The following is a 14,325-nucleotide window of genomic DNA, read 5'->3' on the forward strand; positions in this document are numbered from 1 at the left end:
CACTCTTTTATCTTTCTGTCGTGTGTGCTTCCCTGTTGGTGGGTGGTCTGGTTGTCGGCCTGCAGGTGGTCCGACATGACCTCTTGCCCTCTGTTTGTGATTGTGTGTGTTCTCAATTGCAACTGATGCAGGCTAAACTGTGAATTGCCATATTTTCTTTTGCACTTGCTTACTATACATTCATAAAGCACACAAGAGAGTGAAATTTACATCGCCCATCCGTCCGATATTGGGGTCCATTTGTACAACTTCTCTAGTACAGCACAAACCTGAGATGCGAAGGCTGTATGGTGTCCGTGTCACATAGAAGTAGTAAATATTCTTCAAAAACATTTATTTTCTTCATTTGAAAAACACATTACAAAAACGTGCATTCACAGAACGAATTAAACTCCTATCTAAAGATACCACTGTACTTTGAAACGGGTCAATTTGACCCGCAACGTGACAGGACAGTTAAAACTGCCAATCAAGTTTTAATGTCTCACCCCCCTTAAATCAAGCTGATTGCAATAGATTCTGCGTATCCTGCTGTTCTTCCAAATTCCGCTGATTGCCCTCACGGGGGTGCGAGGCGTGTTTTAGGCCGAAGTGTAGACAGGTCAACGGGTTTGACCCAAAGGTGGTGCTACAGGCAGATCGTGATATAGTTTGGCACAGCTCTGAGCTTTTTGAGGGGAAATCACCACCATCACGCACCAGGGACACTTTGGAACGATGTTGTGGGATGATTTAAATGAAATGTGACGGGTGTGACGCCACTTTTGAGTGATTAGCCTTTTTAAGGCCTGCAGATCACATGATGACTTATTTCGCTTTTGTGTCCGGTCTGACTTCACCTTGGCGACGCCCTCAATTCTTTAAGTGCGTGTGTGTGCGTGTGTCTTAACAGATGGCGAGTTGTATGCGGGAGTCTACATCGATTTCATGGGAACAGACTCTGCTATCTTCCGTACACTGGGAAAGCAGACAGCCATGCGGACCGATCAGTACAACTCCAGATGGTTGAACGGTAATGTCCCAACGAAAACGTTTGCAGCCAGCACTAATTTGACCAATTGTTTCCTTCCGTGTGACGCGGCGGCCAAGTGATTAGCACGTTTGCCTCACAGGTGAGAAGTTCCGAGTTTGAATCTTGTCTCAAGCACATTTAGACAATGAAGCTTTTAAACTCACAATCGCACTTGTGGACAATTTAGCCGTCAGTGAAGCAGTGTAGCTCAGTGTAGCTCAGCTGAAAGGTACTGTCAAACTAAATATAAAAGAAAGAGAATTACACGTGTATTTCAAACAACCACATAGCCGCCGCTCGTTTCATGCTAACATACTGTACAATGGCACACGGGCTAATAATTAGCATCTCTCTATGTGGTGGTGATGTGACCTTTTAAGCAACAGATATATGAATATATAGACAGATCATATAACAATAATCCATCGCTGGGGTTACGTTCCAGGCATCGGTTGTGGTGTGGCTAATGGAAGCCTCCCTTGCGAAGACCTATTTTAATTTTTTTTTTTTAAACCAACTCTAATGTGGCGCTCCACTGCGCACAAGCGCAGACGCGATGCACACCAAGTCAAAATTGAAGTGGCCATAAACACACGCAGGCCAACAATCGTGGGGTGTTCTTAAGGTCTTTAAATACACTTAAAACAATACAAATACATTTAAACGCATTTAATTTATTGAGCGAGAGAGAGAGAGAGAACAATAGCAATGACTAACACAAAATTATTGTACCAACAATATAAAAAGATAGAGTAAAAACTGTAATAACAGTTACTAAAAAAAGCTGTGATCAACCGCAATATAGCGGGAGTTTACTGTTCTCACAGGCATATATTCTTTATCCTCTGGGAAGAACGATATGAACGAATACTGCCGTACTGAGAAGATGAGAGAGGAGATTAGCCTTCAGTAGTATATTTGTATGTGTCTTATACTGCCCCCATGTGTACATAAGAAAGCAGTACAATTGAAGGAGAAAGTGTGACAAAAGCGCTTTAATTGTTTTTAATTGTATTTAATTAAGTCATTACTTGTCTTATTTTAGTCATTATAATTTTGGGGGGGGAGTCTAGAACAGAATAATAGCATTTCCATTCATTTCAATTTGGGAAAGATGATTTGAGATGAGCGCTTTAAGTTACGAACGTGGTCAAGGAACTAATTAAACTTGTATCTCAATGCACCACTGTACTATGTGTTTTTGGGATGTGAAAAGAAGCCTGAGTACCTAGAGAAAAAAAACACATTTTTATTTTAATATATAAAGAACAATTTCTCTTTTTTTTTTTTTTTTTTTTAAAGCACCTTTTCCTGGCACATTTTTCTGTGGTTCGTGGCGTCTTGTAGGAATAAGTTGGTTGCACACTGATCCACTCAGTTACTCTAAAAGTGCTCTTTGCTAATTGCTGAGCGCATGTCTGCAGAAGTTGACAACAAGGTCAGCCCCCACGGGAATTTGACAGCATGTCAAGAAGGACTCATAGAGCTGATGAGCCACCATTGGGAAAGCGTCATCACTCGATGTTGCCAATTCAATCACAGCCTCGCCCGTCGACGTCTTTCTTCTCGCAAATTTTCCCCTGACCCTGTCGCCCACGACGACACTCACTCCCCTGATGCTCGCCCATGGAATCGGGACACCTGACTCCCACTCATAAGTCATGTACGTAATGCATGTTGGCCACAGGTGCGAACATTTTAAAGGTTTGAAACGTGATGGCATTTTCAATTTAAGGAGAAACAATTTCACAATTTAAAACAGTTCCCTTGTGTTCACGCAAAATGACTGCTTTAAACCAAAACAGTCGACTTCGTTTTACAATTTCAAGCATGGAATGAGAATGAAAATGAGAATGGAGAATTTTTTGTGTGTCCCGTTACGGTAGACGTGTCCACCCAATTTTGTGTCGATCGTTGAAACTGGTTGAATTTTTATTTTTTTATGGCTTATTTTTACAAACATTCCAATAGGTGCTGCTTAGTGAGTTTTGCGCCATTGTGTTCGGCACACCGACGATGTGTACATTATTACCAGACTACACGTGCTTGCAATAATTGGTGACTTTTCAGGAATGTTGAGGCCCTCAAAAAGGCAAATAATTCGTCGGAAGAATAATAACAAACATATTACGGTGGTCTTTGACTTTTTAACACCCCAAAATAGTTAAAATACCCCAAGGATCTAGAATTATTACACACTTTACCTGACTTTTTTTTTTTTTAGCCCAACTGAGCAGGTCATGCCTCGTTAAAACGATCTGCTGCTCAAGTCGAAATTTCAAGCCCAGACGTCAGAATTTGAATCAGATTCAGAATCAGAATCATCTTTAATTGCCAAGTATGTCCAAAAAACACACAAGGAATTTGTCTCCGGTAATTGGAGCCGCTCTAGTACGACAACAGACAGTCAATTGACAGAGAACACTTTTGAGACATAAAGACATTGAGAAAAACATTGAGGCAGACATGCTAACCACTGGAGCGCCGCACTGCATAAAACTAAATACTCACATTGCTGTCCAGTGAAAACCATCTATTGCCAAATATTTTGTCCAAAAATAAGAACAGCTTTTGTTTTTAGGACGGTGGGGATTAAAACAGTGCCGCAATATTTAGACTTGGTTTTCAGACAGCAATGATGCCTGTATGTCATTTACTATCGTTGTGCAAGGTGTTGGTAAAAGCTTGGAAATAGATCTCAAAAGTGCTGAAAAATGAGTGGACAATGCGTGCGTGTGACCTCGCTATTTCCTGTATTTAGATAGGTGGGAGGGGCACCTTCTCCTGGGTGTCCCATTTAGTGGATCAGTGTAAATGTACACTATAAAGCCATTTTGACCATTGCTGGGTGGGACAAAATGAATTGGTGGATTATGGCACAGTAAAAGGGAGAAACAGCAATGATTCCTCCGCCCTCAGTAATCATACAAATTGTTATTGGGGCCAAATAGCGTGTTTTAAAAGCGACCCAAACCTCAATCCTCCCTCCTATGGGCCAATAAATTGTTATTCTAGGCTCAGTTCTTAGGTTTGGTCAGTTTCTTGTCAGCTGTCTCCTGGTTACAATCATCTTATTATTATTGTACGTCAAAGTAAGCCTACCGATTCTGTTTGACCGCCAATTCAAGACGCTTGTGGTATCCGGTGTCGTATCAAATCGAGCAATTTTTCCTAAACACGGCAGCTCCAGAATTTTGTCTGCAACTTCCTTCTATTCCTTTTATTACTTGTATTAAATGCTCAAGTTTTTATCCTCGAAGAACTACGAACATCTCTTCTGCTGCCGTGTTCATTATTTCTGCCTGTCAAATGCATCGGCATCTTGGTATTGGTCGTATGCCACCTGTTCAAGGCTAATATTTTCCTCCACTTTACGTGCTTTTCCGTTTTTCTAGACCCCACATTCATCCACGCACACCTCATCCCCGACAGCGCCGAGAAGAATGACGACAAGCTCTACTTCTTCTTCCGCGAGAAGGCCACCGAGATGGGCCAGAGTCCCATGAGCCAGTCCAGAATCGGGCGGATCTGCTTGGTGAGTTGTTGCGTCAAGCAGTGATTTCTAACGTCTTTACTGATTTTCAAAATGTGAGGAACTCAAGTAATGATGGGGGGGGATATTGTAAATATCGAACCGATTTAACATTTACAAGTGTCAACCCAAAACGTTTTCCAACAGATTGGGAAGGAAAATTCACTCATAACACATCCCACACCACAGGATAATCATTAAAGATAATCTTTTAGAAACATATGATAATCACGCCTTTGCTCACTTGGATCATAGGAGAGAGGAAAACGTTAAAATGAGCCCTGATTATCGGTTTGTATGTACTCTGCTTCAATAAACATAGTTCACACTGGACTGGCTGTTATGTGTTTGGTCGTCAGAACAGGAAAGCAAATCGCAGCTGTTTGCTTTAACAGTTTAGGTTGGAAATCATCTTGTTGTTTTGGTTCCTTTTGAAAGAGTTGGGAATTGACTTCAGTTCACATCTTGCATCCAGAGGCGATAACCAAGTGACGTTATGGTTGTTTTTGTCCAAATACCGTCTGTTAGGGATGTTGTTGGCCGCATGTTCAAAAGGCTCTTCATGGACACTTGTCAAGTTTTATGATGCAGTGAAATACAGTTTTGAATAAACACTTTTGAATAAGCCTTTTAATTTCCCTTTTAAGGCAACAAGATGGTAAAATTAAGTCTCCCAGTGTCAAAGAGAGACTGCGTGTACTTCATCCAGTGCAAATCATTCGGACGGGGTGAAAGGCGTGAACGAAGTTCATAATTTCCAGCCTGTGATTCATTTTAATTCCCTACCTCAGTAGTAAAAGTTGGCCGACCTCCCTCGCGCACATGGGCCCAGTTGAAACGCAGAGCTGTTTTTTGTTCCAGCGGGCCAACGGCAATAGCGGAGCCAGCGCGTTTAGCTTGAACGGCTTCGACTTACTCGCGCAGCTGTGAGTCAGACGTGGATACGCCGCGATGGAAACGTCCCGATGGATAACCCGTACGCCTTGCGTCCCTGCAGAATGACGACGGCGGCCACTGCTGTCTGGTGAACAAGTGGAGCACTTTTCTGAAGGCCCGTCTCATCTGCTCGGTGGCTGGAGCCGACGGTGTCGAGACGCACTTTGACGAGCTCAGTGAGTCTACACACAAACAGGCACAAAGTAAACGTCACGTGACACCTTTTTGTATCGATCGAATAATAAAGTGCTGGACCCCGCACAGCCTTTGTCATGGCGAATCCTCAAAATGCTCGTCTAACGTTGTCGACATGCTCCTCCCACATTTTGGTAACGAAGACAAAACGTGATCACCATTTAACGTCGCCCATCTGTCCAGGATACTTGCTTCCAATTGGGGCTTATTTGGGTGACTTCCCTTGTGGGATATCTGATTGCCACATATTATCCAGGAGCATGACAATCATCTCTCATGAGAATCGGCCCTCATTTATAAAGAATGTAATCCAGTAAGACGTTGACCTCCATCAAGGCCGAACACTCCTAAACATGGCCATTCTTGACTCAACAACAACCTAGATGCCGTTCCACTCCAGTCCTGTAGGTGGCGACTTGCACATTACTGAAGTCATGCACACAAAAAAACAATCTCAGTTTTTCAGCAAATAGCTGAAGATAGGCGGCACGGTGCCCGACTGACTAGAGCGTCGGCCTCACAGTTCTGTGGACCCGGGTTCAATCCCCGGCCCCGCCTGTGTGGAGTTTGCATGTTCTCCCCGTGCCTGCGTGGGTTTTCTCCGGGCACTCCGGTTTCCTCCCACATCCCAAAAACATGCATAAATTGGAGACTCTAAATTGCCTGTAGGTGTGTATGTGAGTGTGAATGGTTGTTTGTTTGTATGTGCCCTGCGATTGGCTGGCAACCAGTTCAGGGTGTACCCCGCCTCCTGCCCGATGACAGCTGGGATAGGCTCCAGCACGCCCGCGACCCTACTGAGGAGAAGCGGCTCAGAAAATGGATGGATGGATAGCTGAGGATAGCTTCCACGGAAGACAAAAACATGAAAGGGTGAATTTGTGAATGGCGAACCAGAAATAAAATCGAGAAAGACAATCAAAGGGAAATTATGTTGACATTATTTGGCCTTTTTTTCAAGCTCAAAGACCCTAAATGCAAGGAAAATGGAGCAAAATAAAAAAGATCTCTATCCCCCACTGTCGTGGTTGTTGGGAAGTGCTGCTGTACGAAAATGTATAGCCTAAGCATCTGCTACGAGTTAAGCATCTGGCACATATTGTACGTATCCATAACCCAATAGGAAAGATGGCCGTCAAAATTTAGAACTCCGTTACATGACTTGTAACCACAACAGTGGGAAAACAAAGATCTCCAACCGGAACCGGTCTTTGACAGATTCACTATCTTGCCCTCCACAGATTGAGCCGTCATACTTCTCCTTTGAGCAAGAGAATGAGAAATGCAAAAGAAAAACAACACAGAAACGGAATACAAGTACAGAATAGCGAGTACAGTAATCCAAATAATGAGCAAGTGGGATCTGACCGACCTCCCGCGGATCATCCCGGCCTGTCCGTTAGTCACATGACTGACAGGATTAGGGAAGTATTAGTGGTATCTTTGAAGCTCGGTGCTGCGAGCAAGAAATCCTTTATGTGTACTTAGAATACAAGTCTAAATTTACCACAAAATGTGCCGTGACATGCATCAGCTGTATAATGATGCAAGGTCATACAGTGTAGTATATTGCGACCCACTTCGTGTAGATCGCAGATTTTTCTGTTAAACATATCCCCCAAAAAAATTTATCAAAATTAAACAGGACATTGGCCATTTTTACTTCGGCAAACTCCGACTAGAGAATTCTCCCAAATGAGCCCCAATCGGAAACAGGAATCCTATGCTGATGGGCACTGCTAAATTATTCAACTTTAATGCCATTTAATGGCCGAAACATGATGTCAAATTGTGATCATTTGGAGGATTTTGGAGCATTTGCCATGAAAAAGGGGGTCCCAGGGCCCGTTCATCAGTACTTCCAACTTTCATTTTGCCCGTCCTTGAAGCAGTTCCCTTTCTCCCCTTCTTTATCCAGCCCTCCTTTTTTGTGCAATCACGGATGTTGTTTTTCCACTAATGCGACGCTGAGGGCGAACGCGGAGACGCCGTCACAAACCCAGAAGTTCGACTGACGCAACTTGTTCCATTTCACCGCTGATTTATTCCTCCTGCGCCCCTTCTGTCTGTCAAACAGGCCGTCAGATGACTTACGAATTTCTCCTTTGCAACGTAGCCATTACCTGTCATTTTCATACCTCAGTGGCATGTGAGGATTTGTCATGCTCCCCGTTAAAGCGAGAGTGTAGACTGTGCCGAATGAGAAACGAAGGCGCAGCGGATCAAATATTTGTTATTTATCCTCACTTTCATTAGCACGATTCACCTCCTCTCTCTGGTTTGTGTTATTGGACGAATGAATCTGTGCAAAGATCAAAACGCGGTAACGTGTCAGATTGATGTCTTAAGATTGCAGGTTAGAGAGGAGAGGACGGCGTGTCGTGTTTATTTTTCTTTGTGTGTTCCCCAAAAGCCAATTACTGTCCTTCACTGTTCAAGGCCAGTTAAAACAAGTGAAACATCACTTGTTTTAGCCCCCCACCCGCCACATTCCCTTTGTTGCAGAACATGAACTACTAGACTTATATGTTCAACTGGTATTCCACCCCACCTGTCAAACTTTATGTATTTAATTTTTTTTCTTCCTCCCTTTAATGTTTTTGTTTTGGCTTGCATTTTTCTCTCATTAAATCCATCAGTGGAGATGTAGGCCTCGCAAGTGCCTGCAGCCTGCACTCACATTGAGTGCATATGGCTCCGATTAGAGGCGTGTTTCACCAGACCATCTATGTTTTACTTTTATTCCCCGACGACGCGCAGGAACTATAGTTTTAGTGTCCAATGAGTTTAGATTCAGGATCCCGTTGAGGTTCTGGTAACCTCTGACTGTTAAATGTCTACATGTGTCATTACACTGGAACCTGGGAACCCAAAAAGTAAAATAAAAAAATGCTACGGATCATATTGGGATCAGTTTAAGGAGTGCAAATGCATCACTACTTGTCAATTGTTCCAGAACTCAACAAATATGCATCTAAATGTTTCACTTGTACTTTTTCCCAAAATACTATTTTTTTTTTTTATATATCATCATATTATCATAAAATTGCTTGCTCAAATTGGCTTAGTCGTGATCCTCTGGAAATTTGAAGTCACCCCCCCCAAAGCTGGTTTAACTTAGCGACATGAAATTTGGTAGGCACGTCTGTCATGAGTATACACATAAAAAAAAAAAAAAAACATCTCAGGAAGCCATGCCCGAAAATGTGCAGGAAGTCTGCCATTTTGGTTTAAAGCGCCCATTTTAACATCAACTTGTCCATTTTCAGGGCTCCTTCAAAGAAAAACTTGTCCAAAGGATTTTTTTTTTTTTTTTTTTTTGTTTTAATTCCAGCCCCAAGCCAGTTTCACTAAGCAGCATGAAAGCTGGTAGGCTTGTCGAAACTGAGTATACCCTTTAAACAGTCTGCAGAACACATGCTTGGAAACGCAAAGGAAGTGTGCCATTGTGGTTTTGAAGCGGACATTTTAGGGTCATTTTGACCCTTTCCGGGGGTTCTTCAATGACTTGGGATCATTGAAAAATCTGTCTGAAGAAGCCATGCCTGAAAAGGCTCAGGAAGTCAGCTTTTTTTTCTGTTTGAAGCAACCATTTTAGGGTCTTTTTTTTTTTTTTTTTAACAAACTTGTCTTCGGCATTCTTTGTAAATTCAGCCCCGGAAGCCATTTTCACTCAGCAGCATGAGTTTTGTTAGGCATGTCTATCTTGAGTAGACACATTAAAAAGACTTAAAAAGAAGTAATGCTCGGTCGTCTGCCATTTTGGTTAGAAGGGGCCATTTTAGGGTCATTTTCAGGGATTTTTCAAAGACAAATTTGTCTTTGAGATTTGTCACTGTAAATATTGAACCATGAATATGCGTGGGTCAACTGTCATACAGATATTACCCGCCCCCCATCGATTATTTTGAGGGGCATGACGAGCGTTGTGTGCCCCGCGGGGGCATCACCACACCTTTGCAACCCTCTGGCGACAAATGATTCAAAAGTACTTTATCCGCCTTTCCAGGGGATGTTTACATCCAGCCGACGCAAGACACCAAGAATCCTGTCATCTACGGAGTCTTTTCAGTTTCAGGGTGAGTATCTCGAAATGATTACCATTGTGTGTCCTCTGCTTTGGCATCAGATACAACGTGTAAACCAGCATGATCAAAGCGCTTGTAATCAAGGAGGCGCACTAGACACAAACACAGCACTTGTGGCCACTCTTCGGCAGCGCGTGGGCGTTTTTCTATGTCAGTGTGTCAGACGGCTCTTCGGTCTGAGCGTATGTTTGTGTATCCTGGGAAGAAGCTTCGACCCGTCGCGTGCGGCGGCGCCCTCTGTCATTATCTCGGCACTCACTGGCCTGTTCTCCCATCCAGATCTGTGTTTAAAGGCTCGGCGGTGTGCGTCTACTCCATGGCAGACATCCGCATGGTCTTCAATGGTCCTTTTGCTCACAAGGAAGGACCCAACTACCAGTGGGTGGCCTACACAGGGAAGATCCCTTACCCCAGGCCTGGCACTGTGAGTGGTGAACATATGAATATTAATAGCACAGTACAAGAATGTACAAATATGATTATAAAACACAGTATGTCTTACAACCTCAAAGATATATCCAGTGGTGCCTTCACTTATGAGCTTTTCAAGATACGAGCTGTCGTTTTATTTTGCTTTGACTTGCTTGCAAAATTTTGACATAAAAGCGTTGTACGGTGGCAGTGGGCGCAACACAACTCACTTTACAACAAGCAACAGTTTGGCAGGTAATGAGCAATTCTTCAAAAATGAGACTTCAATACTGTTCCCGGCATGAGGCGGGTGTGGTGAGGGAGACAAGTGCAACACAATGAACCACCGAAAAAGTTGGAAAGGATTTTAATAATCAATTTAAGATCAACTGTGACTTTTGAATTAGTGACACTGACACTAATTCAAAACCAGGATACAGCGCAGTTCACGTCACAGACGGGAGGGTCAGGCTTTGAAGATAATGTATGGAAGTTGTCTTGGGCCAAACTGATGCAATGTTCGGTAATCCACAGATAGCAGGTCAGGAAATGCTCAGATTTCACTGTTGTCTTAATCTATGAGTACAGAGAGCAGAAAGTGGGAAACACAATTTAATATCACTCTTAGTTGAAGTTTGTAATTTAAGCAAAACGATCTGCCATTAGTACAGGAATATATGAATCGTGATATTTGTTAGAAATAATATCTTGATAGACAAAAAAATGTATTATCCTTTTTTTGCCTTGATTTGAGATATTTAATCTTGATTCGATTGTAGATTTTTTTCAGTGCTGGTGTGAGTGTGAATAGTTGTTTGTCTATATGTGCCCCGCAATTGGCTGGTAACCAATCCAGGGTGTACCCCACCTCCTTCTCCATTTGACCCCTGACCCAAATGAGGCTATGCGTGTAGAAAATGGATGGTTGGATTGTCCCAATTTGTATATGTTGAAGTCACAGTAGTATTTGTAATGAAATGTTTTTTTGCTCCGGGGCTCCCCCTACAGTTGTAAAATATTATCTATATTGTTTTCAAAAAGGTGTAAAGACACTCCCCACAAAGCAGATCATCCTTAGTGTTTCATTTGTTAATAAATCAACAGTGGCAAACGTTTGTTGCATTTCCAGCACTTCAGGAAAAAACACCCAGTGTAAATCTAAACTACAGCAAAAAGCATAAACAATGAAATATGCTCTAATATGCTACATCGGAGGTGTGTCCATCATAAGCAAAATAGTTTACAACAGTGGCCAGTGGATTAATGTGGACGTTGCCCTCATTTTATTCAATAGAAGGAAGAGTTAGGCCAGGCCAACTAAATGCTATGTAACATTTAATATCTGTATTATTAATGTATTATTGTTTATTTACCTGTTGTCACAGCCTGGTGTGGACGCTTGTAAAGTATTTACTTTTTCCACATTTTGTTACATTACAGCCTTGTTCCAAAATGGAATAAATCAATAAATAATCCTCAAAATTCTACACACAACACCCCATAATGACAATGTGAATAAATGTGAATAATGTTTTTTAAATGCTTGGAAATGTATTTTTTTAACAAAAATTGCATATATATATATATATATATAAATGTGTCATAATTTTTGAAAAATGGAAAAAGAAAATCAGATTTTGGCATTAAATTGGATTGGTCACTTGAACCTGCAGTGTAAATCCAGCCTCAGCAAATTGAGACCGCAAAGACGTGACTGGAAGATAAAGAATCTCCTCTGATGTGTTTCTCAAAGTGAGGTACCACGAACGGTATGTGGACGAATCACTGGATAAGTGCAGTGTTAATATGTCAACTATGCATCATGTTAAAGTGGCTTCAAATTATATCATAAAACCTCTCCCTTTTCTGACAAATACTACTTACTAGTGGCCAACTGTATTTTAATGTTGGTCATTATACTGGTACTTGTAGAGCCAAGTACTTTTTCAGTTTGTACTTGGTGTAAAAAGAACCACTGTGCTAAACAATAATTCTTTTTAGCGTTCCTCTAACTCAGCTCACAAGTTTTAAGCAGTAATGTTAGCACCATTGCTTGCACCATCGAACACATAAGAAGCGTCCAGGCTGGTCTGCCACTGTCATCCTAAAAGTTGATGATCCAGTGTCACCATGGCAACGACAGCAATGTTTTTCCTCCTCCATACACGCCGGCGTAACATCCAAAAGGAGTTTGAAAGCGTTTTGTTTTAGGGCCAAACGGTTACATTTGCTTGCATTAAACTGACAGGAGTGTGTCATCTACGAACGCAGTGTCCCGGAGGCACGTTCACCCCCAACATGAAATCCACCAAGGATTACCCGGACGAGGTGATCAACTTCATGAGGAACCACCCCACCATGCACAACGCCGTGTACCCGGTACACAAGCGGCCACTGGTGGTCCGCACCAACGTGGACTACGAGTTCACCACCATCGCCGTGGACCAAGTGACGGCAGCCGACGGGAGCTACGAGGTCCTCTTCATGGGCACAGGTCACTGGAAAGAAACATTTACTCACATCATTGACGCATGATTATGATGATTTTTTATTATATTTATGTATTTATTTGTATATTTTTATCCCGCAATTGGGCACGCAGGCCTATAATGTACAACAGGAAGCACGTAAAAGTCGCCAAGAACCGTGCATGATGTAACACAGAAGCCAGGCATTTTGGTTTAAATTGCAGGCAGCCACTTTTTTGGTGTGTATTTTTGTTTTTTAACCTGCACCATCGAATTGTGGGTGGGTGGAGCATGGCGTCAGCAATTGATGAGCATTTCCAGGATTTAATTTGATCCTAATCTGTGTTTGCCAGATCGCGGCACAGTGCAGAAGGTGATCGTGTTGCCTCGAGACGACCTTCAGACTGAGGAATTGGTTTTGGAGGAAGTGGAGGTCTTTAAGGTTTGTCGCCTCCGTCTCGCAGCCGTTTGCTATTTATCTTTTGATTTGTCGTTTGAGGTGTGCAAACTCAATTATGGCTTCCTTTTTTTTTTTCCGGCAGGTTCCCACCCCGATCATCACCATGAAGATCTCGTCCAAACGCGTAAGTCGGCCGACCGTCTCCCAACGCGACAGCGACGCGGGACACGTGGAACTAAACGGACGTTTTCTTCCTTCAACAGCAACAACTGTACGTGGCGTCCGTACTGGGCGTCACCCACCTGGCTCTCCACCGCTGCGACGTGTACGGCGAGGTGTGCGCCGACTGCTGTCTGGCCCGGGACCCGTACTGCGCCTGGGACGGAAAATCCTGCTCCAGATACTCGGCGTCGCAGAAGAGGTGCGTTCGTTTAAGATTGGAAGAATGTGCCCGGTCGCCGGTGGTACCTGGACTTAGAAATGCCCCAACTTTTTCAAGATACGAGCTGTTGTTTGGCCGATTTTTTTTATTTTTATTTTTTACATACCCTTTAAGTAATGGATATTTGAACGGCAGAGCAACGGATGCAGACAGATAATATAACAATATGTATTCTTCTTCCACTAAGTCAATTCTAAAAACACTTTCAATCTTTGATCCTTACAGACGCAGCCGTCGTCAGGACGTCAAGTACGGCAACCCCATCCGCCAGTGCAGAGGCTATAACTCCAATGGTGAGCAGACAGTAAACGTTTCACGTGTACATACTGTACACTTGCACAACACACGCAGCCCATGGTGTGTCCATTGACTGTGTACGTTTCAAACGCAGCGATTTATTGACATGCTGCAAATTTTTGACCTGCGGTATGTGCTTCTAAGCTGCAAATATTTTACACAGGTCGCGCCTTGTCTGACCTGAACAACTACATGAGAAATATTATGACAAAAGGACAATTTTTCCACGAGGAAGCACTTATTTTTTTTAAAAACCCAAATATTCATTGTATTACTTTTACCTATTATGATATATTATATATCTACCAATGCCTACATTTATTTATGTATTTATTTTGTTTTACAGCCAATAAGAATACTCTGGAGACAGTTCAGTATGGCGTGGAGGGCAGCACCACATTCTTGGAGTGCCAGGCAAGGTCCCCCCATGTTTCTCTCAAGTGGCATCTTCAGAAAGAGAACAGCGACAGGAGGAAAGAGGTGATATTATTATTTCTTTTATTTTGCCGATACTTTGGCAATATGACTTGCTGCTGCAAATAGG

General features: G+C 42.7%; 1 protein-coding gene across 3 annotated transcripts in view; it reads left to right on the forward strand.

Annotated features, from left to right (window-relative positions):
• The window catches only part of sema3fa (sema domain, immunoglobulin domain (Ig), short basic domain, secreted, (semaphorin) 3Fa), a 60,138-nt gene that overhangs the window by 43,200 nt on the left and 2,613 nt on the right, over positions 1–14,325 (forward strand). For all 3 annotated transcript variants that reach the window (XM_061687668.1, XM_061687669.1, XM_061687670.1), the window contains 11 exons: positions 893–1,012; positions 4,408–4,547; positions 5,542–5,656; positions 9,685–9,754; positions 10,043–10,187; positions 12,446–12,668; positions 12,996–13,084; positions 13,185–13,226; positions 13,306–13,463; positions 13,710–13,777; positions 14,128–14,261. In XM_061687668.1, coding sequence (XP_061543652.1) covers positions 893–1,012; positions 4,408–4,547; positions 5,542–5,656; positions 9,685–9,754; positions 10,043–10,187; positions 12,446–12,668; positions 12,996–13,084; positions 13,185–13,226; positions 13,306–13,463; positions 13,710–13,777; positions 14,128–14,261 — 1,304 coding nt within the window. The remainder of the gene's footprint in view (positions 1–892; positions 1,013–4,407; positions 4,548–5,541; positions 5,657–9,684; positions 9,755–10,042; positions 10,188–12,445; positions 12,669–12,995; positions 13,085–13,184; positions 13,227–13,305; positions 13,464–13,709; positions 13,778–14,127; positions 14,262–14,325) is intronic.

This window comes from Phycodurus eques, chromosome 10 (genome assembly GCF_024500275.1).
Source record: "Phycodurus eques isolate BA_2022a chromosome 10, UOR_Pequ_1.1, whole genome shotgun sequence".
Lineage (NCBI taxonomy): Eukaryota > Metazoa > Chordata > Actinopteri > Syngnathiformes > Syngnathidae > Phycodurus > Phycodurus eques.